General features: G+C 36.2%; 1 protein-coding gene across 4 annotated transcripts in view; it reads left to right on the top strand.

The window, feature by feature from the left end:
• Herc3 (HECT and RLD domain containing E3 ubiquitin protein ligase 3) overlaps positions 1 to 27566 on the top strand; it is a 121953-nt gene that overhangs the window by 29572 nt on the left and 64815 nt on the right. For all 4 annotated transcript variants that reach the window (XM_013363883.4, XM_005337527.5, XM_040293092.2 and 1 more), the window contains 7 exons: positions 12384 to 12543; positions 15693 to 15769; positions 16534 to 16755; positions 18066 to 18157; positions 19524 to 19654; positions 20225 to 20385; positions 21955 to 22031. In XM_013363883.4, the coding sequence (XP_013219337.2) occupies positions 12512 to 12543; positions 15693 to 15769; positions 16534 to 16755; positions 18066 to 18157; positions 19524 to 19654; positions 20225 to 20385; positions 21955 to 22031 (792 nt within the window). In that variant the 5' untranslated portion in view covers positions 12384 to 12511. The remainder of the gene's footprint in view (positions 1 to 12383; positions 12544 to 15692; positions 15770 to 16533; positions 16756 to 18065; positions 18158 to 19523; positions 19655 to 20224; positions 20386 to 21954; positions 22032 to 27566) is intronic.

Below are 27566 nucleotides of genomic sequence, written 5' to 3'. Positions count from 1 at the left end.
TTTGGGATAGGGTCTCACTATGTTGCTTAGGGCCTTGCTAAATTCCTGAGGCTGGTCTCAAACTTGGAATCCTCCTGCCTCAACCTCTTGAGTTGCTGGAATTCTAGGTGTATGCCACTTTTGCTGGCTTTCATGAACTTTAATTGTATATATTTTTGTTTCTGTTTAGTTCAAAATACTTTGTAGCGATTCCTTCAGGATATATTTTTTGACCCATGAGTTATTTTGATACGTTTAATATGTGGGGGATTTTGCTGATAACTTTCAATGATTGCTAGTTTAATCCCCTTTTGGTCAGAGTACATATTTTAAATCTCTAAACCTCCTATTTTTTTTTTTTAAAGTAGTGAGGATTGTAGCTCAGTTCCACCACTGAGGTTTTACCCTTCCCTTTTTATTTTGAGACAGAATCTTCCTAAGTTGTCCATGCTGGCCTCATATTTGCCTTCCTCCTGCCTTAGCCTCACAAGTATCTGGGATTACAGGCATGTGCTACCATACCTGGCCCAATGTTCTTAAATTTATGGAGTATTTTCATTGCCTAGAATATGGTCTATTGGTGAATGCTTTGTGCACATTTGAAAAGAATAGTGTTCTGTTATTGATGGAGTGTCTTTTAAATGTCATTTAGGTCAAGTTAGTTGATACTGTTAAAATCTATATCCTTACTGATTTTGTATCTACTTATTTTATCAATTACTGAGAAAGTGGTGTTAATTTTTGATTACCATTATGGGTTTGTTTATTTTCCTTTTTGACTTTATAAGTTTTTGCTACATGAGTTTTGAAGCTCTGTTATTAGGTATTGCACATTTTACATTGTTAGGTTTTGATGAATTGATCCTTTTAACATCATGAGATGTCATTTTAAAAAAATCTGATAATAATCTGTCTTGTATTATATGAATAACTTTTTTATATGTAAGCATGATAATCTTTTAAAAATCCTTTCAGTTCTTTATAGTTTACTGTGTTTATTTTTTTAAAAAAACACACAATGTAGTTGGTTCTCATAGTCATCTAATCTGACCATCCCTGTCTTCTAATTGGTGTTTTTATATGTACATATTTTTTAATGTGGCTCAGTAGCTTCCTTCCAAGGAGGCCAAAGAGTATTACAATTTCAAAGATAAAATGAATGGATCTTAATGCGGGGATATTTTTTCTAATGTGATAAAAAGTTTTCCAAATCCATAAATTTTTTTTTCTTTCTTAGGGGCTCTTATCCACTCAGCCACATCCCCAGCCCTTTTTTCTATTTTATTTAGAGACTGTGTCCCATTGAATTGCTTAGGACCTCCATAATTTGCAGAGGTTGGCTTGGAACTCAGCATCTTCCTGCCTCAGTCTCTGGAGCCACTGGGATTATAGGCATGTGTCACCATACCGGGCCCAAATCCATAAAAATTGAATGGAATTGGTTCTTTTTAGGAAGCTTCTTCAGGGGCATCTAATCTCATCTTGCATTATGATATATAGTAACATTTAAGACTGCATACAGTTTAAAATAATAAAAAATAATCTGCAGGTTTGCAGATTGTTTCCTGTTATTAAACCATGTTGAGTGAAAATACTTTGAGTAGTTGGAAAAAAATTGTGACTAGGAGAGGGAAGTAGTGAGGAGTCCTTTTAAAAACTTTTAAAAAAGAATTTCATGTCATGAAAGATATACATGTTTATTGCTCACAACTTAAATATCCATATGCAAAAGAAAATTAAAAATACTAATTTACCACCTGAAAAAATTTTTTACATCAATGTGATTATTAAAATGAATTAGTATCCTAAATACCATTTTCTAACTTACTTTTCCATTTTGTATCTCATGAATATTTTTCTATGATGATCATTTTCATACAGCTCTACATCAGTCTGCTTTTTGGGTCCTGGAGATTGAAGCCAGGGCTTTGTTTATACTAAGCATAAGATCTACTACTGAGCTTCATTCCCAGTGCCTATATTATCCTTTTTAATGACTGCATATTTGATTTTATAGTATTAAATTTCAATCTCTCTTTCCCTCCTTTTAATAGCAATGCAATGTACATTATTTCTTCAGATATGTTTGTAGAAATAAATCTCTTAGATCAAAGGTTATACAAAATTTTAAGGCTTATAATACATTGTCAAAATGTTTGCCTTAAAGTGTGTGCTGATTGATACTATGTTAAGTTTGATATCTATTTTTTTTTGGAAGGTATGGATTAGATTTATATCATAATTTCAATTTGCCAGTTTTTCCTTCATTCTTTTTCTAAAAGCTAATAAACTTATCTCTATCTTTTGGTTTAACCAAAGTTAATTTTTAGGTTTACCATAGTTTAAATGTGAAGTTAAAGATAAAGACTTTTTAAGTGGCCTCCTTGAAAAGAATTGGAGAGCGTTTTGTTGAGATTGCAGTTAAAATATGTCAACTTCTCTTTGTGTGTTTTGTGACTTGGCATAGAGGGCTTTTTTATTCTCTTTGGAGTTGATCCATGGGTATTGGTTGCCTTCCATGGAGGCCAAAGTTAAAGATATTTGAGCTCTAAGGAAGTGGTTAGTTCCACTGGTTGAAAATTGTGAGGGGTAGATTTTCATAAATGTTCTAGTTACGATACTTTTCTAAGTGGTCCTAACTTGGTTCTTTCACTTCTGATTGATGTGTAATTTTTGTTTTCTCCCCCTTTAAACTAATTAATTTCCAATTAATTCTGCACATATTTCAATTAAATCAATGTAAGTACATTAGAATAGTTTGGAAATAATAATCTAGAGCTTATATATTCTTTATTATATATATGAAATACATTTTTCGAATGCTCTAGTCATTCACCTATTGCTTTTCTCAAAAGAATAGAACTCTAAAAACATTTATTTCAAAAGTTACTGTAAATTTAAGTTTTTATAGGTGTTCCACATCTTGGATGATGGGATTTACCAGGTTAATTAATATGAGTTACAGCACTGTAAGTTGCCTGTGAGCTCTTTGGTAATCATTCAAGACATCTTAAAACCTGACTTTTTTGTATTTTGGTTATCAAAGACTTTCTGAAGTCAACAGGTAGGTGTTCCCTAGCATTTCTTTAATATTTCAGTCTTCCATAAAGATGTCCGAGGCCAGCTGACTGCGGTGGCACACCTGTAATCCCAGCAGCTCAGGAGACTGAGGTAGGAGGATTGAGAGTTCAAAGCCAACCTCAGCAAAAGTGAGGTACTTAGAAACTCAGTGAGACCCTGTCTCTAAATAAAATACAAAATAGGGCTGGGGATGTGGCTCAGTGGTTAAGTACCCCTGAGATCAATCCCGATTACCCCCCCCCACACACACACACCAAAAAAAAAAATGATGTGAGGTGGTCCTTTTGGAACTTCTATTTTAGTTTTGGTTTTTTTTTTTTTTTTTTTTTTTTGGTACTGGAGATTGAACCCAGGAGTGTTCAGCTACTGAGCCACATTCCCAGCCCTTTTTTATATTTTATGTAGAGACAGGGTATCAATGAGTTGCTTAGGGCCTCAGTGAGTTGCTGAGACTGGCTTTGAACTAATGATTCTCTTGCTGTAGTCTCCAGAGCTGCTGGGATTACAGGTGTGCACCACTGCAACCGGCTAGCCACTCTAGTTCTTGTAGATCCCCAAATAGGCTGTTGTACAGAAGCAGGTCATTGTATGGCAAAGAAAAGATCTATGAAGGATAAAGCATTCATGGTAGCATGTGAGCTGAACTTTGAGGGGATATGTTATGAGAAGTGCATAGTTAGGTAATTTTATCAGTGCATTGACTCAAGAGCAAAGTGTAGGTCCTCTTGTGGAAATGGGCCAGGCCTCCCAAAATGTTTAGACCAAAATAGTTAAGAAAGAAAATAGGAAGATAGCGTAGGAATAGAACCTTTCAAGACACAGAAGCAAAGAGAATGAGGAGGAGAGTGCCTAGTCACTTTAAGAGTCAGTAGGGCCCTAGGAAAAAAATCAGGTACTAGGACATTCTCTATGTTTGGGAACTGCTGAGGAACTTGGATGTATAATATTGTTTTGAGTGGCTTGAGGAAAAAAAGAAATCCTGAAAGAGTAGAATGCAGTAGCAGGAGATAAGAGGTGCAAGAGGGTGAGAGTTTCCTGCAAATAGGAAATCAGAGCTGGGGTTCACTGTGAGGAGTTGGAATCTACACAGCAGGAGGGCAGAGAGCTGGGTTTCCCACAGCAGGTTTCTTATTCTGTATTATAGAAAAGTGTAGCTTTAGAGTAGACAATTGGGAAACCAGGAAAGAGTTTCTCCAAATGATGAAAGTTCAACCCCTTTTGTCATACCAGCTGCTGACAGTTAGTTTACTTTGTTATGGTTTTATTAGTTAAAAGTTCAGAATCAAATATTGATCACTGGTTTTGTATATTCTGTATACTTTCCACCCAGCTGCTCATGTTATTAACTTAAATCCATTAGGGGTCTTTCTCATTAGAACAGACAGTGAGGGAAATGAGTTAATTTCCCATTATCCATGAATAGAGTATTCACTTTATAGGTTGTGTTTTACTAATTTAAAATCTAACTAGTTCTTTCCCACAAAGGCAACCAATATAGCTTAGTGGGCATAAAGAGCTTTGAAGTCAAACAGGTCTGGTATTCATCCTAGCTCCCCACTATTAGTTGTGAACTGTGCCAAATTAAGTATCTTGAGCTGAGAATAATCATAGTTAGTGCTCTTGGGTCCAGATTGTTGCACGGAATAAATGTCGGAATCACCCATCTATCCTCTAGGCTCATATCATCCTTCTCTGTTACCATACCCTTCGACGCTTAATGCCAAATATTCCATTAACTACAAAAATTTAAAAAATTAGGATGCACTCAAAAATCAAGGAGAATTAATCCCTATAATAGAAGTCATTGAGCTGCTGACTTGCTCTAAGCAGCAGTTTGTATTTGTCCCTACCACCCTATTACTGTGATTCCTTCAGAGTTGGTAACATTGCTGAAGACTACGAAAGACTTAAAAAGTGTTGCCATCAGAGGATCAGAGAAAAAATATACTTTTATCCTCAAAAAATGCTGAATGTTTCTTTTGTGTGTTTTAATTATGTGGGTTGCGTTTTTTTTTTTTTTTTTTTTTTTTTGTCACTGTCTGTAAAACATAGCATATCAATCAGCAGAGACTGCAAGTGAAAATGTGCACTACAACCTGACTGTTCCCGTCTGGGACAACGGAGTATTCAGGGAAAGAAGTAAATGGGGGCAACCATTGGCAAGTTGGCTTAACCTAGGGAGTAGATTCTAGGAGAGTGGTTTAGGACAAGTCTCTAGCCTCAATCAGATGGGTGCAGTTTTTTTGACTTTTAGAACACGGAGAATAAATTGGTTATGTGTAACCATGGTTTAATTTCCCTGCAGTCTTTGCATTATTGAACAGTACTTATGCCTTGAGGCTGAAAGATTTCTTGTGGTAAGGGTGGTTTTTGATGTCTGTTTGATGGTTGATATGTGATGGGACAGGAATGGGTTTGCTTAGAGCTTGATCAGACTGGGAGTAAATGATAATTGGAATCTAGACGTGCCCTACTAAGCTCTGGTTAAAAATAAGACTAAGAGTGATGATATTAAGATTTTGGGGTGAGAAAATAACCGTCAGGTAGCTAGCTAGACAGTTCAGTGCTCATCAGGACAGTGGAGAAACTGTTGATAGTGTCATTTTAGGGATGTGCTAACATTTAGGCAGGAGAGGGTACCGGTTGGCAGCAGGAAGATCAGGTGTGGAGAGGCAGGCTTCAATCATGAGTGAATGAGGCTAGGTCTCAGGCCCAAGGGAATGGAAAATCTGCCCAAGTCCTGCAACTGGTACAAGTTGGAAATTTGGTTAGAAGAATAGTTTGAGTCACCTGAGCTCCTCTAGTAGGGGTTCCTTACACTTGCAAAGTTGAGTTGAGACTGTTTATGCTTGGGGCAAGACTGTCTTGAGAAATAGCTTTCTGAGAAAAGCCACCACATAGGTGTTAAATATTTTGACAGCCTCACATGCCTGAAAATGGACCCTTTTTTCTCCCTGTCGTCATATTTGAGTCCTGCATTTGTGGTTACTGTAGCTTTGGTAGTATGTTTTGAAGTCAGGTATGGTAATGCTTCCACTTTTCTTCTTTATCTCAAGATTGCTTTGGGTTTTATGTGCTTCCATACAAACATTTTAGGAGTGTTTTTCCTATTTCTATGAATATCATTAGTGTTTTATTAGAGATTGGATTGATTCTGTAGATTACTTTGGAGTATGACATTTTAACAATATTAGTTTTCCAATCCATGAACATGGGAGGTCTTTCCCTTTTTGGGGATGTCCTTTTCAGTTTCTTTCATCAGTGTTTTTGTAATTTTTCTTTTTCTTTTCTTTCTCTCTCTCATTTTCTCTCTCTCTCTCTTTTTTTTTGTAGAGTTCTTTTACCCCTTGGTTAAGTGTTTCCCTAGTGGTGTTTTTTTTTTTTTTTTGAGCTATTGTAAATTAGACTGCTTTCTTGATTTCTTTTTCAGATAGCTTGTTTGCGAATATAGAAAAGAAAAAGCTACTGATTTTTGTATGTTGATTTTGTATCCTACAGTGTTACTGAATTCATTTATCAGTTCTAATGTTTTTTTTTTTTTTTTTTTTTTTTTTTTTTAGGGAGGGTCCTAAGTTTTTCTATGAATAAAATCATGTCATCTGTGAACAGAGGTAGTTTGATTTCCTCATTTCCAATTTGGATGCTCTTGTTTACTTTCTCTTGTCTAATTGTTCTAGCTAGGAATTTTTGTACTATTTTGAAGACAAGTGATTAGAGAGGGTATCCTTGTCTAGACCTACATCTTTTAGGAAATACTTACACTATTTTCTTGTTTGGTATGATGATAGCTATAGGCTTGTCATATATGACCTTAATTTTGTTGAGATAGGTTTTTTGATTTTAATTGTTTTGATTTTCAATTTGTTGAGAGTTTTTATCATGAGGGGATGTTCAATTTGATTTAATGCCTTTTCTGAGTCTGCTGAAATGGTCATATAGTTTTTGTTCTTCTTTCTGTTGATGTGGTATATCATTTGTTGATTTTGTATGTGTGGAATCATCCTTGAATCCTTGGGATAAATTATATTTGATCATGGCATATAATCTTTTTGATGTGCTATTAGATTTGGTTTGCTAGTGTTTTAAGATTTTTACATCTGATCATCAGTGATATTAGTTTATAGTGTTTTTTAAAAAAATATTTATTTTTTTAGTTTTAGGTTGACACTGTATCTTTATTTAATATTTATGTGGTGCTGAGGATAGAACCCAGTGCCTTATGCATACGAGGTGAGCACTCTACCACTGAACCACAACCCCACTCTCGGTTTATAGTGTTTTTGTTGTGCCCTTATCTAGTTTTGTTGTGCCCTTATCTAGTTTTGGTATCAGGGTGATGCTGGTTTCATAGAATGCATATGGAAGAATTTCGTTCATTTTATGTTTTTAAATAGTTGAGAAAAAATTGGTATTAGTGGGTTTTGTTTTGTTTTGTTTTAAGTTTGGTAGAATTCAGCAGTGGGGCCATCTAGTCCTAGACTTTTCTTTTTTTTGGTAGACTTTTTATTACTGATTTCGTTTCATTACTTATTATTGCTCTGTATAGGTTTTCTGTTTTTTCATGTTCTTTCTTAGTAGGTTAGGTTAAATGTGTCTAGATATTTGCCAGTTTCTTCTAAGTTTTCCAGTTTGTTGGCATGTAGTTAGTTGTTCATGATAGGTACTAATGGTCCTTTGTATTTCTGTGGTATCAGTTTTGATGTCTCTTGACTTTATTTATGAGTCTTCTCTTTTTTCCCCTTGGTTTAACTGGAAGTTCTTCAACTTCATTTTTCCCCAAACCAACTTTTTGTTTCATTGATTTAGGTTTTTTTTTTCCCCCCACAATACCTTCATTTTATTTATTTATTTTTATGTGGTGCTGAGGACCAAACACAGTAACTCACATTGCTAGGCAAGTAAGCGCCTACCACTGAGCTACAACCACAGCCTGTTTCATTGATCTTTTGTTTTGTTTTATTATTTTATTTCTGCTCTGATATTTCTTTCTACAAATCTGGGGGTGGATTTACCTTTGCTTTTATAGTTTCTTGAGTTGTCTTATTAGATTGTTTATTCAGAGTCTTTTCTCTTTTTTATGTAGGTGCTTATTGGCATAAATTTTTCTTGTTAGTACTGCTTTTGCTGAATCCCAAAGATTTTTGGTATGTTGTGTTTCTGTTTTCATTTGTTTGAAGAAATTTCTTGATCTCCCTTTTGATTCCTCCATTGGCCATTGTGAGCATATTGTGTAATTTCCATGTATTTGTACAATTTTCAAAGTTTGTCTTTTTCTTTATTTCTAATTTTGTTCTATTGTGGTCAGAAAAGAAATATGATGTGATTTAGATATTTTGAATTTGTTGAGATTCTTTTGTGGTCAAACATATGGTGTCTCCTGGAGAATGTTCCATGTGCTGATGAGAAGAATATTTATTCTACAGCTGTTGAATGAAACATTCTATATATATCTGTTGGGTCCATTTGGCCTATAGTATAGATTAACTGTGTTGCCTAGTTGATTTTTCTATCTGGATGATGAAAGTAGGGTGTTAAAATCTCCATCTATCTGTATTGGTGTCTCTCTCTCCTTTTTAGATATAATATTTTCTTTATTATATTTGAGTGGTTTGGTATTGGTTTTATATATATATGTATGTATGTATATATATATGTATATATATGTTTATATTTAATTCATTATGTGTTTTTACTTTCATTCTATATGTGTTTTTACTGGTAAAGTGATTTTCTTATATGCAGCATATAGTTGGGTCATTTTAAAAATTCATTCAGACAGTCTGTATCTTTTAGTCAGGGGATTTAATTTACATTCTAGGTGGTTATCAATCCATTTATATTCAGTCGACTCCTGTAATTTCATTAATTGCTTTCTGGTTTTTATGAATAGCCTTTGTATTTTCTTCTCTCTTATTGTTTATCTTCGTGGTTTGGTGGTTTTCTGTGTAGTCACAAAGTTCAATTCTTTTCTCTTTGTTTTTTATTTACAGTGAGTTTTGTACTTCTGTGTTTTCATGATGGTAGTTATTGGCCTTCTGCTTCTAGATGTAGCATTTCCTTAAGCATTTCTTTTTTTTCCTTCCAAATAATTATTTTTTTATTTCATTTTTTAATTTGTTCTAATTAGTTATACATGACAGAATGCATTTGACACATTGTACACAAATGGAATACAACTTCTCCTTCCTCTGGCTGAATATGGTGCAGAGTCACACCATTGTGTAATCATACGTATAGGGTAATAATGTCTGTCTCATTCCATCGTCCTTCCCCTCCCCACACCCCCTCCCCTTCCCTCACTCCCCTCTGCACAATCCAAAATTCCTTCATTCCCCCTCTTCCCTCCCTTTATGGGTTAGCATCCGCTTATCAGAGAAAACATTCAGCCTTTGGTTTTTTGGGTTTGGCTTATTTCGCTTAGCATGATATTCTCCAGCTCCGTCCATTTATCTGCAAAAATCATAATTTCATTCTTCTTTAAAGCTGAGTAATATTCCATTGTGTGTATGTACAACATTTTCTTTATCCACTCATGTGTTGAAGAGCACCTAGGTTGGTTCCATAGTTTGGCTATTGTGAATTGAACTGCTATAAACATTGATGTGGCTGTGCTACTATAGTATGCTGATTTTAAGTCCTTTGGGTATAAATTGAAGAGTGGGATAGCTGAGTGAAATGGTGTTTCCATTCCAAGTTTTCTGAGGAATCTCCATATTGCTTTCCATAGTGGTTGCGCCAATTTGCTGTCTCACCAGCTATGTAAGAGTATACCTTTTCCCCCACATCCTTGCCAATACTTATTGTTGCTTGTATTCTTGATATTAGCCATTCTGCCTGGAGTGAAATGAAATCTTAGATTAGTTTTGATTTGCATTTCTCTAATGACTAGAGATGATGAACATTTTTTTCATATGTTTGTTGATGGATTGTATTTCTTCTTCTGTTCATTTCCTTAGTGTATTTATTGATTGGGTTATTTGTTTTGAGTTCTTTATACATCCTGGAAATCAATGTTCTATCTGAGGTGCATGTGGTAAAGATTTTCTCCCATTCTGTTTCTTTTTTTTTTTAACATTTTTTTTTTTTTAATTTTTGGCGGACACAACATCTTTGTTTGTATGTGGTATACTGAGGATCGAACCCGGGCCGCACGCATGCCAGGCGAGCGCCCTACATCCCCAGCCCCCATTCTGTTTCTTCACATTATTGTTTCCTTTGCTGAGAAGAAGCTTAGGAGTTTGATACCATCCCATTTATTGATTCTTGATTTTACTACTTGTGTTCTAGGAGTCTTGTTAAGGAAGTCAATTCCTAAGCTGACATAGTTAAGCTGACATAGTGGAGATTTTGTCCTACTTTTTCTTCTACTAAGCATAGGGTGTCTGTTCTAGTGCTCCTTAGGCATTTCTTATACTTCCAGTTTAGTAGTTAGGAATGCCTTCAGTTTTTGTTTGTCTGCTACAGGCTTTGTTTCTTAATGACAGCTTTTGTGGTATATAGTATTCTTTTTTTTTTTTTTTTTTTTTTGGTGCTGGGGATTGAACCCAGAGCCTTGTGCATGCAAGGCAAGCACTCCACCAACTGAGCTGTATTCCCAGTCATGTATATAGTATTTTTGACTGTCAGTGAGTTTTCTTTCATCACTCTGAATATATCATCTCATTCTCTCCTGACCCACAGAGTTTAATCTGCTGTTACTCTAGTGACAATTCCCTTATATGTATGCATTTTCGATATTTTTTTTTGTCTTAATGGTTTTAGAATTCTCTCTGACTTCTGATAGATTGATTATAATTTGCCTTGGAGAGAACCTCTTTTGAGTTTAATTGGAGTTCTGGATATGCATATCTCTCTCAAGACGTGGGACATTTTCAGCTATTTATTTGTTAAATGTGCATTGTGCATGTTTCTCCATCTCTTCCTCCTCTGGAATTCACATAATGCAAATATTTGTTTACTTAATCTGTGGGACCTTTGAGATATGGTTGTCTTTCACCTCCTGTTTGGGTTAACTAAAATGACCAATTTTCAAGTTCAGAAATTCTTTCTTCTTCTTGATCTAGTCTGTTGTGGCTCTCAATTTTATTTTTTAATTTCATTCATTTAATTATCCACCTATAAAATTTCTGGTTCTTTTTTAATGATATCTATTTGTTGTGTTTCTCATACGATGACATTATTTTCCAGATTTTATTGGATTGTCTGTCTGTATTCTCTTATCTCACTGAGCTTCCATAAGATCATGCTTCCTTTTTTTTTTTTTTTAGGGTCTGTTATTAGAGAATTATTGTATACCTTAGAGTGTCATCTTTCCTTGCTTTTTAATTCATCTCTAATTGATGCCTATACATTCAGTATACCAGTCACCTTTTCCAATTTTTATGGAATAGAAAGATGCTAGTATGTAGGTTGTCTGAGGCTGTGTTAGTGTCCTAGGCTGTAGGTGTTTGTGACTGTGGTGGTATGGTGTTTTGGTTGGGATTGGGGCGGCTCCCTGGCTGTATGTCAGGTAGGCATGGGCATGTTGGGCTCTGTGTCTGCTTTCCCTTTGTTCAAGTCTTCTGTTTCCTGGGGAATGGGATGCTGCCTGGGTTTTGCAGCTAGAATCTCAGCCTTTCTGCTAGGCCTAGGCTCTGAGCAGTTGGGGTTGTAGTGCTGCAGCCATCCATGTGAGTGTGTGGAATGAGGGTACAGATTTAAGAATGGAGATGGGCTATGGCTACTAGCTTTCAGGATAGGATGCACTCCAGTAGTAGGTGTGGTTATAAGCCCATGCCCATTTGGGCAAATTTTCCCAGAGACAGATCCTCCTGTCTCCCAGGATACATACAAGAATATGTTCTGGAACTGATGGGAGAAAGGTCTTTAGAATTCTGGATATTTTTGTGGATAGGAGGAATGTATATGGCGGTGTGTTTCATTGTTCCAGGCAGAATTTCACACAGTGACACTACTTACAGGAATGTGTCTCATTCCCACTTAAATCTGGGCTTCTTTTGTTCATCATTTTCATTCAGTCTTCTCCCTGGATAGGGAAGCACAGGCACATGGCTTTATAGGTTCAGAGAACAAACAGGATGTGTGTGCTACTATAGGCATGTCTGCTACCTAGTGTAGCTAAATCTAAATTGATAACATTTGGAAATATATAAAGTTTATAATCTCTGCACATATGCAGATTTAGTGGTTCTCTTTAAAAACAAAAGTCCTTAGTTCCAGAATGGGAGTGGAGAACTGTCCTATAAGGGTAATTCTGTGGAAGGGTAGCAAAATAACCTGTTTCTAAGATATACATTTTCTTCCTTTGGTTTGATCTCTTTCAGAACAAATTGGAGCTCTGGCAGATCAGCACATTATTCATGTGGCATGTGGAGAGTCCCACAATCTGGCCCTTAGTGACCGGGGCCAGCTGTTCTCTTGGGGTGCAGGGAGTGATGGTCAACTAGGACTCATGACTACTGAGGATTCTGTGGCAGTGCCCAGGTAAGAATGCCACAGAAAGGAATCTGGGCTGCAAGTCTCAATTGTTTTAAAAATTACTTTCTGCTTGTTGCTATGGCAGACTCCTTGTTTTTGTTCTGTTTTCTTTATTGTATTGCTGTTTCCTTTGTGCTACTGCTGTGTCTTTATATTGCTGTAGCACAAAAATTGTGATTATTTGCAGAAATGTCTGCCTCTAGTTAAAAAGTAAGTTGGTCAGGAACCGCATTTTATTTGTTCTAGTAGCCTGGTTACGAGTTGACTTCCTGGCGCTCGATAAATATTTGAATAAAAAAGGCATCTTTTCACATCTTAGGTTTATCAACCTTCATAAGATTATAAAAAATCTGAATTATTCAGTTAAGTACTTTAAAGTAGAATCATAAGGCTGACTCTCATATGCCAAATTACCTTTAGCATTAAAAATAGCCAAAATATCAAATGTAGATTCTTTTATTTTTTAATATTTATTTTTTAGTTATAGTTGGACACAATACCTTTTTTTTAATTTTGATGTGGTGTAGAGGATCGAACCCAGGGCCTCACATGTGCTAGATAAGCGCTCTACCACTGAGCCACAACCCCAGCCCCAAATATAGATTCTTTAATGCGAAAATTAATATAATTAATGGTTTTGAATCTCTTAACTATTTACTTCTAAATTTTGTCTATTTTTTATTTTGGGGGGCGGTATTGGGGATTGAACTCAGGGGCACTCCACCACTGAGCCACATTTCCATCCCTATTTTGTATTTCATTTAGAGACAGGGTCTCACTGAGTTTCTTAGTGCTTCACTTTTCCTGAGGCCGGCTTTGAACTCTCAATCTTCCTGCTTCAGCCTCCTGAGCTACAGGGATTACAGGCGTGCACCACTACACCCAGCTACTTCAAAATTTTAGAAGATTTAGCCAAGTATCTAATAGATAATTCATCACTTAAGAAAATATTCAAAATAGTGAAGTTATTTTCAGATGATTTTTGCTTGGGTGGTATCTGTCTGTTGAGGGTTTTTTTTTTTTTTTTTGGTCATTTTACTTTGTTTATTTTTTATGTGGTGATGAAGGGGATTGAACCCAAGGCCTCATGCATGCTAGGCAGATGCTTTATCACTGAGCTATCTCCCCAGTCCTGTTGAGGATTTTTCATGATTAGAGAGGCTGTTAATTTTCTTCATTTAATGCCAGTTCTTTTATTCTACATACCCCTTGTAACACATGCTTGGTATACTGCATATTTCTATATACTAGTACTTGTTATGTTCTTTGTATTTGTTTCTTTTAATGTCTGATTATTATTTCAAAACTTTGACTTCTTGATGGCAGGAGACCTGGATTATTCATTTTAATATTATCATTTCTAAGGGTGCCTGGCCCATACATTGCTCAGTATTAGGTTAATAAATGGCCTGTTTTCCCCTTCTTATCCCGTTTTTAAGGACAGTATATCTCCCTCTTCCTTTTTGCCTTTTCTAAGTTTTTCTCTTTAATTAAAAGCTGTTTTAAGGGAAAAAGGAACATGGAGGTGAGAGCGATTTGATTTATTTCCTGATAAATTCCAGCCAGTAATGTCTTAGATTATTTTTTCCAAAAATTAATTTGGCAGTAAGAAAAGAGGATTGCTCTATTTTAGTTACATTGTGTGTAACATTAGGGAAAAATTTTGATAACATTAATGACAAAAATATTTCATTTGTTGGTGACCAAAGACTAAATTCAAGTTTTTAAATCACATTTCTTTTCTAAAAACAAAGTAATCTGTGTTATCGTAACAATTTAATTAATTTAATTAATCATGTTTAAACTATGAATGACTTACAAGAATGATTTGTATAGTTTTAACTATATAATTTACTTGAAATAAATTATTAATACCATGATATTTTGGGAAGTAACAGTTTTGAGAACAAACAGCCTTGGATTTAATATTGGTTCTGTTACTTACAAGGTGAATGACTTTGGGCACATTGAACTTTTCTAAGCCACATTTTCCTAACTTCAAAATGAAATTTTATATTTTTTACTTTATGGAGTTATTGGGAAGATAGAATGAGACGAGTAGGTAAAGCATAGTTTATGTTTGTATTGTATGTACCCCTCCTCTCCACCTCCAGGGTGTAATTTTTGTATTTATCTTTGTTCTTTTGATCTATTTCCCTTCCTAAATGTGATCATGAGGGTTGTTTGAGAATTGATCCAATAAGGGGACAATTTGTTCTGGGGATTTTGCATGGAAACTGGACAGGAAAAAGGGCCGTTGCTGCATTGTAACTCCTAAAACACTTGGTAGTAATGCATTTAAAAATTTTTAAAATCAGCGAGATTCTATAAACTATTCATATATGTAACAACTTTGAATGTCCAGGGAAATATTCTGAGTTAAAAAAGCTAATCCCCAAGGGTATATAATTTGATTTCTGTAATATGCTTAAAATAACAGCATTTTAGAAATAGAGGCTAGGATAGTGGTTTCCGGGGGATAGGGTTGGGTAATGAGACAGGGGAGGAGTGATTATAAAAGTGCACCATGAAGAATCCTTGATGATGATCTTTGAACCAACACACATGATAAATTAATACATGACTGCAGGTGTAGCTCAGTGGTAGAGCACTTGCCTACAATGTGTGAGGTCCTGATTTCTGTTCCCAGCAGAAGGAAAAAAATAGTACATATCTTAATTAAAAAAAAAATTATTGCAAAAAAAAAAATAATGCTAATAATCATCTGAGTATTTGGAAAACAAATGGTGCCAATAGATTTGCAGAATACAAGATTACATCTTTTGGCCATTGTGAATAATGCATCTATGAAAGTAAACATTAAGTATCTCTTTAGTAATATGATTTCAGTCCTTTTGGATATATAACTAGAGGTAAAATTGCTGGATCATGACAGTCCTGTAGTTTGTTTGGTATGGGGGATTGAACCCAGGGACATTTTACCACTGAGCTGCATCCCTAGCTCTTTTAATTTTTTTTTTTTTTTTGAGACAGGGTCTAAGTTGCTCAGACTAGTCTTGAACTTGTGATCCTCCTGCTTCAGCCTCCCTCGAAGCTGGGGTTATAGTTCTGCGCCACTGAACCCAGTGGGAATATTTGCGATAATTGTGTTTGTATGTGAATGTTCAATCTTAGGAAAGCCTTTTCTGTTTTAGGTTAATACAGAAGCTGAACCAACAGACAATATTACAAGTTTCCTGTGGCAACTGGCATTGCTTGGCTCTTGCAGCAGGTAATGTAGCATTAAATATATGCCAATGCTGTGAAATTTTGAAAATATTTTTCTCCTGCAGTTGCATTAATTTATCTCCAAACTTTAACTGCATTGGTCTTGAGCAGTAACAGTTCTCAGACAGCCTTTGCATATCTCATCCTTTCTCCAGGGTGTGGATGAAATAGGTGCTAATCATTGTTACCCCAGCACACGCAGGGGAAAGACGAATGAGAAGCAGGATGATACCTAAGTGTTCTTGAGAATATAGAAAATTGGTTTGTTTTGTTCTTATGGCTATAGCCTACTCTCAAGTTCCATTTTACTGTCAAGATCCCAAATAAATGTAAAGGAAGGAGTTAAGAGAAACCTAAGTCGGCAAACAACACTGTACTTTGTTAGAAGACATCTGCCCTTACACATCCTCTTCAATCATTTGTTTAGAAGTTGGTGCTCTTAGCCTGGATCTCCTGAAGTTCTAGGTCTCTTAGTCTTAATATGGTCACAACTAATTGAACTTGCTTAATAGATCTAAGCCCGGTAGTTGGCTTGTTCAAAATTGAATTTATTTACTTAATGTGTTCTTTGCATAATAGTATTGTCATGTCAAGTGGGAGTTTTGGTTTTGATAGTCTTAAAGCATGAAGTGTCTTTGTTCCTTTGCTCTGGGGTGAGTTTGGGGTATGTGGGAGGGCAACTAACAAATGATCCTAATAACGTGATTATTTTTGTGCATGGAACTTGTATCCATTTTTGTAATATTAGTTATTCTGTTCTTTTTTCAGATGGCCAGTTCTTCACGTGGGGAAAAAACAGCCATGGTCAGCTGGGGCTGGGGAAGGAGTTCCCTTCTCAAGCCAGCCCGCAGAGGGTGAGGTCCCTGGAGGGCATCCCGTTGGCCCAGGTGGTAGCAGGAGGGGCTCACAGCTTTGCCCTATCTCTCTCAGGAGCTGTTTTTGGCTGGGGGATGAATAATGCAGGACAGCTAGGACTCAGTGATGAAAAAGGTTGGTAAACTACATGTACCTCTTTAGTTCAAAAGCACATTTGTTTGTTTAATACATACTTCTTGAGGTTCTAGTATGTGTTGGCCTCATGCTGAATACTAAGGGAGCAGCAATGAACAAAACAGAACATCTGTGGCTTAGTGGAAACTATTCTAGTGGGCAAACATAAACAACAAACTCATAAATATATGGTATGTCAAGGATTCAAAAACAACAAACTAGTAAATATGTAGTTCTGATAGGAACTTGTTTGAGCAGAGCCCGTAGGAAGTGGGACATTTAGATTTCTGCAGAAGGAATATTCCAGCCAAAGTGAACAGTATGTGCAAATGCTGTGATGTGAAAAGATGTATGGTCTAGAGGGAGAAATGGGAGGAGGGACAGATGGAGGTCAAAGAGGTAGTACCAGGGTGAGGATTTGGCTTCATCTGTTAGTGAGTCTTGCTCTTGTTAGCAAGACTAAGTGTTGGAGGAGAGAAGTGATCCTGTTTGACCATTAGCTGCCATTAGCTGCATAAGTGGGTCAAGGGGGAAAACCAGGTTGGAGTTAGTGAGAATAAAGTCTGATTTTTGTGCAGCATTTGAAGAGGACCTATTTGCACATTGTTGAATGTGTGGTTTAAAACAGGGAAAAGTAGAAGGATACAGTTATTTTGTGGAGGGTGAGTGGGCAGAGTAAGAAAGTGTCGGGAAATCATGAGTTAGCTTTGGGATACATTAAAATTGTTGGACATCTGTTTTAGTCAGCTTTTTCACTGCTGTGATTAAAAGACATAACCAGAACAATTGTAGAGGGGAAAAAGCTTATTTGAGGGCTCATGGTTTCAGAGGTCTCAGTCCTTAGAAGTCCATTCCTTGAGTTTCAAGGTAAGCTGAACATCATGGTGGAAGAGTATGGCAGAGGCAAACAGCTCACATGATGATCAAGAGGCAGAGAGAGAGTCTCCATTCACCAGATACAAAATATATTACCTCAAAACCACTCCCCCAATGCCCACCTCCTTCAGCTACAACCTACCTGCCTTCAGTTACCACTGAGTTAATCCCCATCAAGGTACTAATACATTGATTGAGTTGAGTCTCTCATAACCCAATTGTTTCTCCTCCATCTTGGCATTGTCTCACATATGAGCTTTTGGGGGACACCTCACATCCAAACCATAACAACATCCAAACAGAGATGCAGGTAGGAAGTTGCATATGTGCCAGGAAACCAGGGGAGACCCCAAATTCATGCTATGATAGTTGTGTGTATTTCATATAAAAATTAATGGTAGTGATATTCTAATGCTTCATTGATCTTATTCTAGATCGAGAGTCTCCTTGCCATGTAAAACTTTTACGAACCCAGAAAGTTGTCTATATTAGTTGTGGAGAAGAACATACAGCAGTCCTCACAAAGGTAAGGGCATTGGAGAACTCTGCTTTGGTTCAGGTTATGGGATAGGCAATTATAATAGATTATTTTAGAGTAGTGATTATGTTTAATTACCATATTGTGGCTTGAACTTGAATGCTGCCTTTAGCTTTTGTTTTATTGTTTTCCAAAGAAATAGGAACGAAATTGCTTTCTTGTATCTGTGTTTACCTCTTTGGTAAATTTCTACCAGTTAAAAATATTTCAGTATAAAAATGAAAAAAATAGTTCAATGAAATACCTTTTAAATATATATACATAAATGTGTATGTGTGTGTGTATAAGTAAATAAATAACAGAATCCTGTGTTCTTTTAAAATAAGTTATTTAAAAAAAAAAAGCCAGGCACAATGGTATTCACCTGTAATCCCGGGAACTTGAGAGACTGAGGCAGAAGGATCACAAGTTCAAAGTCAGCCTCAGCAACTTAGTGAGGCCATGAGCAACTTAGTGAGACACTGTCTAAAAATAAAAAAGGCTGGGGATGTGGCTCAGTCATTAAGAGTACCTGGGTTCAATCCCTGGTACCAATAAATAAGCAAGTAAGTAAATAAATAAAATATGTAAAAAAAGAAATAGCAATTTAATTGTTTTAAAATCATTAACCTGTTTCTTTTATTTCTAAATAGTTATATTCTAGAAAGAAAATTTGTATTTTCATATAGAGCAAATACCATTATATATTCACTTTAATTAAATAGGTTAGCATTTAATCTAATACAACTTTTAAAAAACCTTACTTTTCAAGGAGTTTGTGGAGTACTTAATTTATTTTATTCCTTCCTTCCTTCCTTCCTTCCTTCCTTCCTTCCTTCCTTCCTTCCTTCCTTCCTTCCTTCCTTCCTTTCTTCCTTCCTTTCTTCTTTTTAGTACTGAGAATTGAATTAGGGGTTCTCCTACACAAAGCTACATCCCCAGCCTTTTTTATTTTTTGAGGCAGGGTCTTGCTAAGTTGTTCACGTGACCTCAAATTTTTGATCTCTCTGTCTAATCCCTACCAACTGGGATTACAGATGTACCTCACCACACCTGTTCTCTTAATATCTTCTTGTTTTTCTTTAATTTTGCTTCCTAATATGTCATTGTGCTTTAAACAGTTTTCAAAATTTACAAGTGGCACACATTCCCTTGAGAAGGGCTTTCTATGTTCCTTGAAGACATAGTCTTAAATTTCTTTTTTATTCTTTTTGCTATTTAAATAATGTTCTCAGGAGGCGATTTTGGCCAAGTATTAAGTGAGCATAGTGTCTTGCATGGACCATTCTGATGGGAATTTTGTATACAGGTTTCAGAGGAAGGTTCTTAAATTTAGAGATACAGTAATGTCATATTGACGTTTGTTCTTTGTTAGAGTGGAGGTGTGTTCACCTTTGGTGCTGGTTCTTGTGGGCAACTTGGACATGACTCCATGAATGATGAGGTTAATCCAAGAAGAGTTCTAGAGCTGATGGGCAGTGAAGTAACTCAGATTGCTTGTGGCAGGTGAGTGTTCCTCAGAGCTTCCTGCTGGAAGACCCAGAAATGGATCTTGTTCTTATAGTGATGGAGAATGTGATGACACCTAACCTCCATCATTTTAGGAAATCTTTACTGCATGCACACCTACAGTGAAATTTGGAGAAAGTCAGATTCTGGGATGTAGCAAGGAAGGGTTTTAGGTAAGCAGAGAAATAGGGAATAGTAGGCCTCTTTTGGGACAAAGAGTAGCAGCATGTGGGGAAGAAATGAAGAAAGGAGAAAGTCCCACAGAGCCTTTTGGAAATTTTGACTGGGCCTACACTGCTTTTTCCCTTTCATCCATATGGCAGCAGGTTTATTCAACTTTTTCCACAAGTTACTATCCTCCCCATTAACTGGAGTGTGAGAGAAGGAGAATATTATGGAGAGCCAGTCATAGCAAAAAAAAAGAAAAGTCACATATTGTCACTGGGGAGGTTCCATGAGGCACCCCTAAGGACTCCTATGCTTTTATTTGGAAATTAAAGGTCAGAGTCTGAGAGTGTGTCCATGTTAGTAGATACTTTGATCATGAGTTGTTTAATTTTTCCACAGACAACACACTCTAGCCTTTGTGCCTTCTTCTGGACTCATCTACGCATTTGGTTGTGGAGCTAGAGGTCAACTAGGAACTGGACACACTTGTAATGTTAAGTGCCCATCTCCTGTGAAGGGTTATTGGGCTGCCCACAGTGGACAGCTTTCAGCCCGAGCCGGTAAGATTTGCACTAGAATTTAATTATATTTTAAATGACTAAAACATATATCTATATGTTTGTTTCCAACATATTTTGAATTTACATCTCTTATATATCTTGAAGTCTTTTGAAGGGAATTAATCTGAGGTTTTTTAAAAACAATAATCAACAAATATTTCAGTTCTTGCTATGCATGAAACTCTGAAATCCTAGAAAATAAATAAAACACAAAATGTCAGCACCAAGAATCTTGGTGATAGTGTATAAGTTTTATTGTTGTTAATACTGATGGTTAACTATTTATTGAATGTTTAACCAAATTCATTATTATGCTAAGCCTCAGAACAACCTATTAGTGGTTGTCATCTTTGTAGAGGTGAGAGAACTGAGTCTTCAAGAGGGTCAGTAACTTTCCTAAAGTCACAAGGATCCTGGAGGCAGGACTGAACCAAGATTGGCCCCATTTGAAAGCCTATGCTCTTAGTGCCAATTCTGTGTTATTCTCTACTTTACTATTGGTGTTTTGGTCATAGCATGACATGATCTCTTTTCATGCCTTTTTTCCCCCTTCTCTTAAAAATATTCAACAGAGTATTCATTTGTTTGGAAATCAAAATAAGGCAGTCATTCATATTGAGTGCTGCCTCGTCTTTTTTTTTTTTTTCCCTTTCTTTTGTTTTGTGGTACTACTGGCAATTAAACCCAGGGTTGCTTTACCACTGAGCTACATCCTCATTCCTTTTTGTTTTGTGAGACAGAGTCTTGCTAAGTGGCTGAGGCTGTCCTTGCTTAGATGTTTGACAAAATGATTTTATAAATGTGTAAGTTTGAACTTATTATGTAAATGCTGTGGCTTTAGGAAACCTCATGGTAATATGCGAGCACAGAAGACGACATGAAAGAGTATTTTGATTAGAGGAAGTGTGAGCTGTGTTGGACAGAGTGATTTGGAGTTAGTCAGATAGAGGACTCTGAGTAGCAGTGGCAGTCCCATGGAGTGGCAAAATTCCAGGAGCACCATTCAGACTCTGCCCTAGGAGGTATCCCTCGGAGAATACAGTGTGTGCTGGGGTGTAGAGGAAAGAGGCATGGAGAATGAATAACATTGTGTGGGATATTAGCAATAAAGCAATATCATGGTATCAGTGTTTATGTGGGTGCATGTAATGGGGGATAAACCAGAGAGCAAGAAATAGAAGTCCTTATGTTGCCAGATTTATCCTGAAGTGGCTAGGGTCCACCTCAGATGCGGAATTATTTGTTAGGCATATGTTACCATTTATAGTAGTGCCCATTTTAGATTTCAGGTCAGTGCCATGATAGAGTTAGCATGAAAAATAGAAATGAGGTCAGGATTAGCTGGCAGTGAAGCGGGGGCAGAGCTAGAATGGAGGGTACTGTTTTATATATTTATTTTTAATTGCAGTAGAAGTAATACTGGGCACTGAGCCAGGAGATTTGGTTTCTTCTCTAATGTGATTAAAATGGATAAGAAGCCACTCTGATGCATATTTTGGAATATTAGAAAAGGGATCAAGAAGAAACTTCAATTATTGAAAAATGTGCTGTTGGAAATTTTTTTGGCAGATCGCTTTAAATATCATATTGTTAAGCAGATCTTCTCTGGAGGAGACCAAACTTTTGTACTCTGCTCCAAATATGAGGTAAAATTTTCTTTTGACTATCACTTGGGGGTGAAATTTTGGTAAACCAATGTTTATTTTAATAATTATATTAAAGTGGTATTGGGTCTTTGTTTTTACCTGTTTTATTAATATAAGCAAACAACCTTAAAGAAGTTATCTCCATTTGGTTCCTTTGAAGTGTTAATAATGTTCCTGGTATAATCATAGAGTTCTAATTTACAGCTTATTTATTTTTGCCCATATTTTTTTTCTAACAAAAATTTAATGAGGCCTAAAGAGTTTTTGCTTGCTTTGGCATTATTTGATTTTTCATTTCTTTTCTTCATTGTTAAGTAGCAACACATTCTAGGTATTTCAGAACTTGGTGGTTTCTTTGTTTGATGTGATTGAGTGTAACATATAACTGATACCACAATAGTCATATATCTTTTATTTATAATCTGTTCATGACACTGCACCAAAATTTCCCTCCTTTTTCTTGCATCATTGTAGTGGGTAAGCCAGGAGAATGATGATAGTGTCTTTTCAGGTTTACAGTAGAGAGTCAAGTGGGAATCCAAGAATCTGTGAGAGGATCTGTTACACTTCTTCAGAGGCACTCAGTCTAAGAAAAGCCCCATAGATTTGTTTGCAGCCCTCCACTTTTTCCCTGTTCATGTGCTTCTCTCCCCCTCCCCACTTTTATTCGATAAGCATTTTGGTAGGACCAACACTGTTGTACGTTGAAGGGGCCCTGACTGATGATAAAGGAATCAGGATTGCTGTGGGAAAAAGGGTCCTGTCCCCATTTGTCTCATATATTGCCATCTTTAAATACATAAAGTTCTTGTCCTCTAGTTATTATAATTATTATAATTTTATGATTCTGGTAAAAAAAAAAAAAAGGTTCTGGTGAACACTGAGGCTGCAGGCTGGACATCTGGAACTTAAAATTTTCTACGTCAGGAGCCTGAGGAAGACTGTTGAGTGCTGCCCTCTGGGGTGATGTGGAATTGCTACTTTTGGCTTGTTTAGACATCACAGAGAAATCCTGAGGGAAGTGGAAGTCATTCTTTGTTTCTTCTCGATGCCTCAAAAGCAAAATTGAAAACATAGGATTTTAGTGTAGTAACTTTTTTTTGTCCATGAATAGTTAGAATTTTGAATATTCATTTCCTTAACAAACTGACTTGAGTAATATTTTACAACTTGATTTTTCTGTGTTATTCAACATAAAACTTAGTTTCACTCCTTTTATCAATATAGAATCTGATCTATAGTTGAATTTTAAATTAATTAACATTGTTGGGTATAGAAAACAATACTTTGATGAAAAGAAAGTAAAGTATCATAAGGCATTATTAGAGAAATAGGGCAGGTTAAATAAACAACTGGTGTTGGTAGCAGTGGTGCATGCTTGTGATCCCAGTGGCTAGGGAGCCTGAGGCAGGAGGATTGCAAGTTCAAAGCCAGCCTCAGCAACTTAGTAAGGTCCTAGGCAAGTTAGCTAGACCCTGTCTCTAAACAAAATACAAAAAAGGGCTGGGGATGTGGCACAGTGGGTAAGCACCCCCTGGGTTCAATCCCTGGTACCAAATAAATAAATAAATAAATAAAATAAACAATTAGTAATAGAAGTATGCAATGAAAACTCAAGATAAAAAAGATAAAAGCAACTATAAAATGGAATATTTCTTAAGGTGTTTTTCTTTTTAAAATGGAAACCTATGCACATATACTTAAACTATTAACTGTAGATGTTTAGATATAAACTGATAAAATTAATGTGGTTACCTAATTACCATTATCAAAGACCAAGAAAAGCATTTGAATAGTGACAGCTTACATTTTATATTTATATAGTGCTCATTCTTTAATTCAAGCCTTAAAGTGGAAGAAGGGAGGAGAGGAGATAATAGATTGAGTGTCCCTTACCCAAAATGCTTAGGAATAGAAAAAACATTTCATATGTTTATATATATATATATATTTATTTATGAGTCTGGAATATTTGTATGTATATAGTGAGATCTTGGGGATGGGGCTCAAGTGTAAACATGAAAATCACTTGTTTTAGATATATGAAATTAGGTTCATCTCATCTTGCACAAAAGTAAAATAAAAATGCATTAAAGACTTAGGAATTAGACCAGAAACCTTACAACTGCTAGAAGAAAACAGGTTTAACACTCCATCATATAGGTAGGCACAGCTTCCCAAACAAGGTCTCTAAACCTCAACAAATAAAACCAAGAATTCTGAGTGGATGCTCTCAAATTAAAAAGCTTCTGCATAGGGAAGGAAATGATTACAAGTTTGAAAATAAAGCCCAGAATGGGAGAATCTTTGCCAGCTGCCCCTTTGAGAAGGGATTAATATCCAGATTAGATTAGATAAAGAACTCAAAAACTTAACATCAACACTAAAATTTCTCCATCACCTGGGAAGGACATTGGTGTGGAGGACAATAACTGCCGTGGCCCTGATGCTTTGACAGAACCTCTGATGTGTGGGGTCTTTTGGCCAATCATATGAGGTTTCAACTGGTGGAGCATTCATGGTCGCCCTGGGGGTTGAGATTGGTGTGGCTGAACCAAGAAAGAAGTCATATGCCAATTTCTACAAAAATTATGATTTTATGAAAGATTTTGAGGAGATGAAGAAGGCTGGAATATAAAGAATTTTTGGAATATAAAGAATTTTCTTTAGATTGAGTTCCTTAGAAGTTGATTACTGACTTGTGTTCCTGAACTGTAAAGTGTTCAGGAACACATGGGCTAAGGAATAGTTTTTCTTAGTAAATAAACAATTAACAAATGATGTGGGTGGGAGGAACTTAAACCAAAATAACCAACCTAATTAATAAATGGGCAAAGGAACTGAAAACTTCTTTAAAGAAAAAACGCAACTAACCAAGAAATACATGAAAAGATGTTCAACATCTCTAGCAACGAGGAAAATGCAAATCAAAACTATACTAAGGTCCACCTCTAGTCAGAACAGCAATTATCGAGACTACAGTGTGGTAAGGATGTAGGGAAAAAGGTATCCTCTTACATTGTTGATGGGACTGAAAATCAGTACAAACACTTTGTAAAGCAGTATATAGAGTCCCCCAAAAACCAGGAATGGGGGATGGAGGCAAGATGGCAGATAGTCGGACTTGGCTTTTCTCACAGCTCCATGACTCAGGACACAAACAGCGATAAAACTTCCTATCTGTGAGGTGAGTGAGAAAATCACTGCACTGATACTCAATATTGGACAGAGAGCCTTGAAGACGGGGAAATTTGGGGTACATCAGACAAGGATAAGGAACAGAATTGGCGCTAAGCTCCTGGCTGGAGTGGGGAAATTTAGATCTGTGAGTTCAGGGCTGAGTCCAATACGTGAATATGGTAGACGGCAACCGCAAGATCTAAACTGAGCCTAGTAAATCAGGAAAATCTCTGGCACAGAAAATTTCTGGCATAGAGACCATTTTGCCTGGGAGTAATATGGATCAGAGAGGCTGGATAAAGCCTGCTCTCCCCCTCTCTCTTGAACCCAGCGGTGCTTCACAGGACTAGTGGCAGGCAGCAGCTGGAGAATCTGAATGGGCCCAGTGACAGCTCAGTGAGAAGACAGTCCTTGGGAAGCCAGAAAGAGTGGAATCCCCAAATAGCAAGACTGACTCCCTCTTCCCATGAATGGTTCTCTGGATAGAGTAGTGGGGTACAATCTTAGAAATGCGTTGATTCATCAACACCCGAGAATTCCCCATGCATTAAAACACTTGGGGCAATACTAGACACGAGCTCTGCCCCTGGGATCTTCACTTCCAGAAACTCAACACAGAACTCGGGACAACTGTACCCAGGAACTGAAGGTGAAAAGGCTGTTCCACAGATCCTTACAATATCCCGGTGAAAAGGGAAGCTAAGAAGTGGAAAGACATTTTGGCACAGACAGCATGCATATACTCTTACTGATAATTCTGTTGTTTCTGTTTTTATTTTGTTTTTGAATGTATACTTATTGATACATGGTGGACACTTATGTATTTGTACACATACATGTTTGTTTCTGCTTTTTTTTTTTAACATTTCTTAAAGGTAGTTATTTTTCCATGCTCTGATTTTTGAGGATTAGGGTTTTTGGTTAGTATATTTTGGATTGATTTTCTATTATCTGTTTCACAACTGTTTCCCTTTGTTTCTATTTCTCTTTTTCTTGCTAACAACCAAACTATTTTCTCTTTCACTCTTCCTTTAATAATTTTATTTTTTTCTTCTCTTCCCTCATAAGCATGTCCTACATTGCCTCTGAATTTGTCCTATTCACTTCTGAATCTACAAACCCATTTCTACCCCTGCTCCTATCTCTTCTTTCCTCTTAATGAACTCTTTCTTTAACTGGATATTTATACATATTTGTATTAGTTTTTTCTCATTTCTAGCATTTTTTGAAGGCAATTAATTACTTTTCATGGATCAGTATTTTGAGTACTAAGATGTTTGATTAGTATAGATTGATTTTGTTCTTGTATTATTTTAAATTTTATTTTATACATTTTTTCTCTCACTTATCTGTTTTCCACCACTCTTTCTCTCTTCTTCTGCTAGCAGCCAATCTCTATTGATCTCTCTTTCACTCTTCCTTTAATGTTTTTATGTTTTCTCTCCTCCTCCTTCAGAAATCATCAAGTCGTACGTAACTTCTGTTCTATCCCTGTTCACCACTTGAAATTTTAAGCCTTTTTTAAAATGTATTGTTTTTACAATGGACAATAACTGGTCATATCATATCTGATTATCCTGATAATCAACATTATAGATATCATAGCAAGAACTATTGGATTTAATGCTGTAAGTTGTTTGCATTGGTTGTTGTTATTATCTGTCTCCCCCTAAATTGTGAGGTACTGGAAATCTTCAGGGACACTATAAGTCCACAGGTAGAAACTCTGCTTCCTCAAAACCAACTGTTAGATGGGTAGACACACAAACAACCTGACAAAGCAAGGGAACAAATCACCCCAAACAAACCAAAATACTTCAATAATAATCCATTGATACCACAATGGGACAAATGTCGGAGAAGGAGTTTAGAATGTTGATAGTTAAATGGAAGGCATTTATAATGTTAATAGTTAAATTGATCTGTGAGGTAAAGGACAATATAGGGAAAAAATACAGGAATGAAAGATCACTTTAGTAAAGAGATAGAGATTCTGAAAAAAGTCAAGCAGAAATCCTCAAAATGAAAGAATCAATAAATCAAATTAAAAATTCATTGGAAAGCATCATCAACAGACTAGACCACTTGGAAGACAAGAGTTTCAGGCAATGAAGACAAAATATATAATCTTGAAAATAAAGTTGATCATGGAGAAAAGATATTAAGAGACCATGAACAGAACTTCCAAGAAATATGGGATAAAACTGGGCTTGTGGCTCAGTGGTAGAGTGCTTGTGTAGCATGTATGAGGCACTGGGTTTGATTCTCAGCACCACATATAAATAAATAAACTCTATTGACAAAAAAATAATTAAAAAAAGAAAGAAAGAAAGAAATATGGGATAACATGAAAAG

Source organism: Ictidomys tridecemlineatus, chromosome 9 (assembly GCF_052094955.1).
Source record: "Ictidomys tridecemlineatus isolate mIctTri1 chromosome 9, mIctTri1.hap1, whole genome shotgun sequence".
Classification (NCBI taxonomy): domain Eukaryota; kingdom Metazoa; phylum Chordata; class Mammalia; order Rodentia; family Sciuridae; genus Ictidomys; species Ictidomys tridecemlineatus.
The sequence above is the reverse complement of the archived record's forward strand: the minus strand, read 5'-3'. Positions and strand labels throughout refer to the sequence as shown.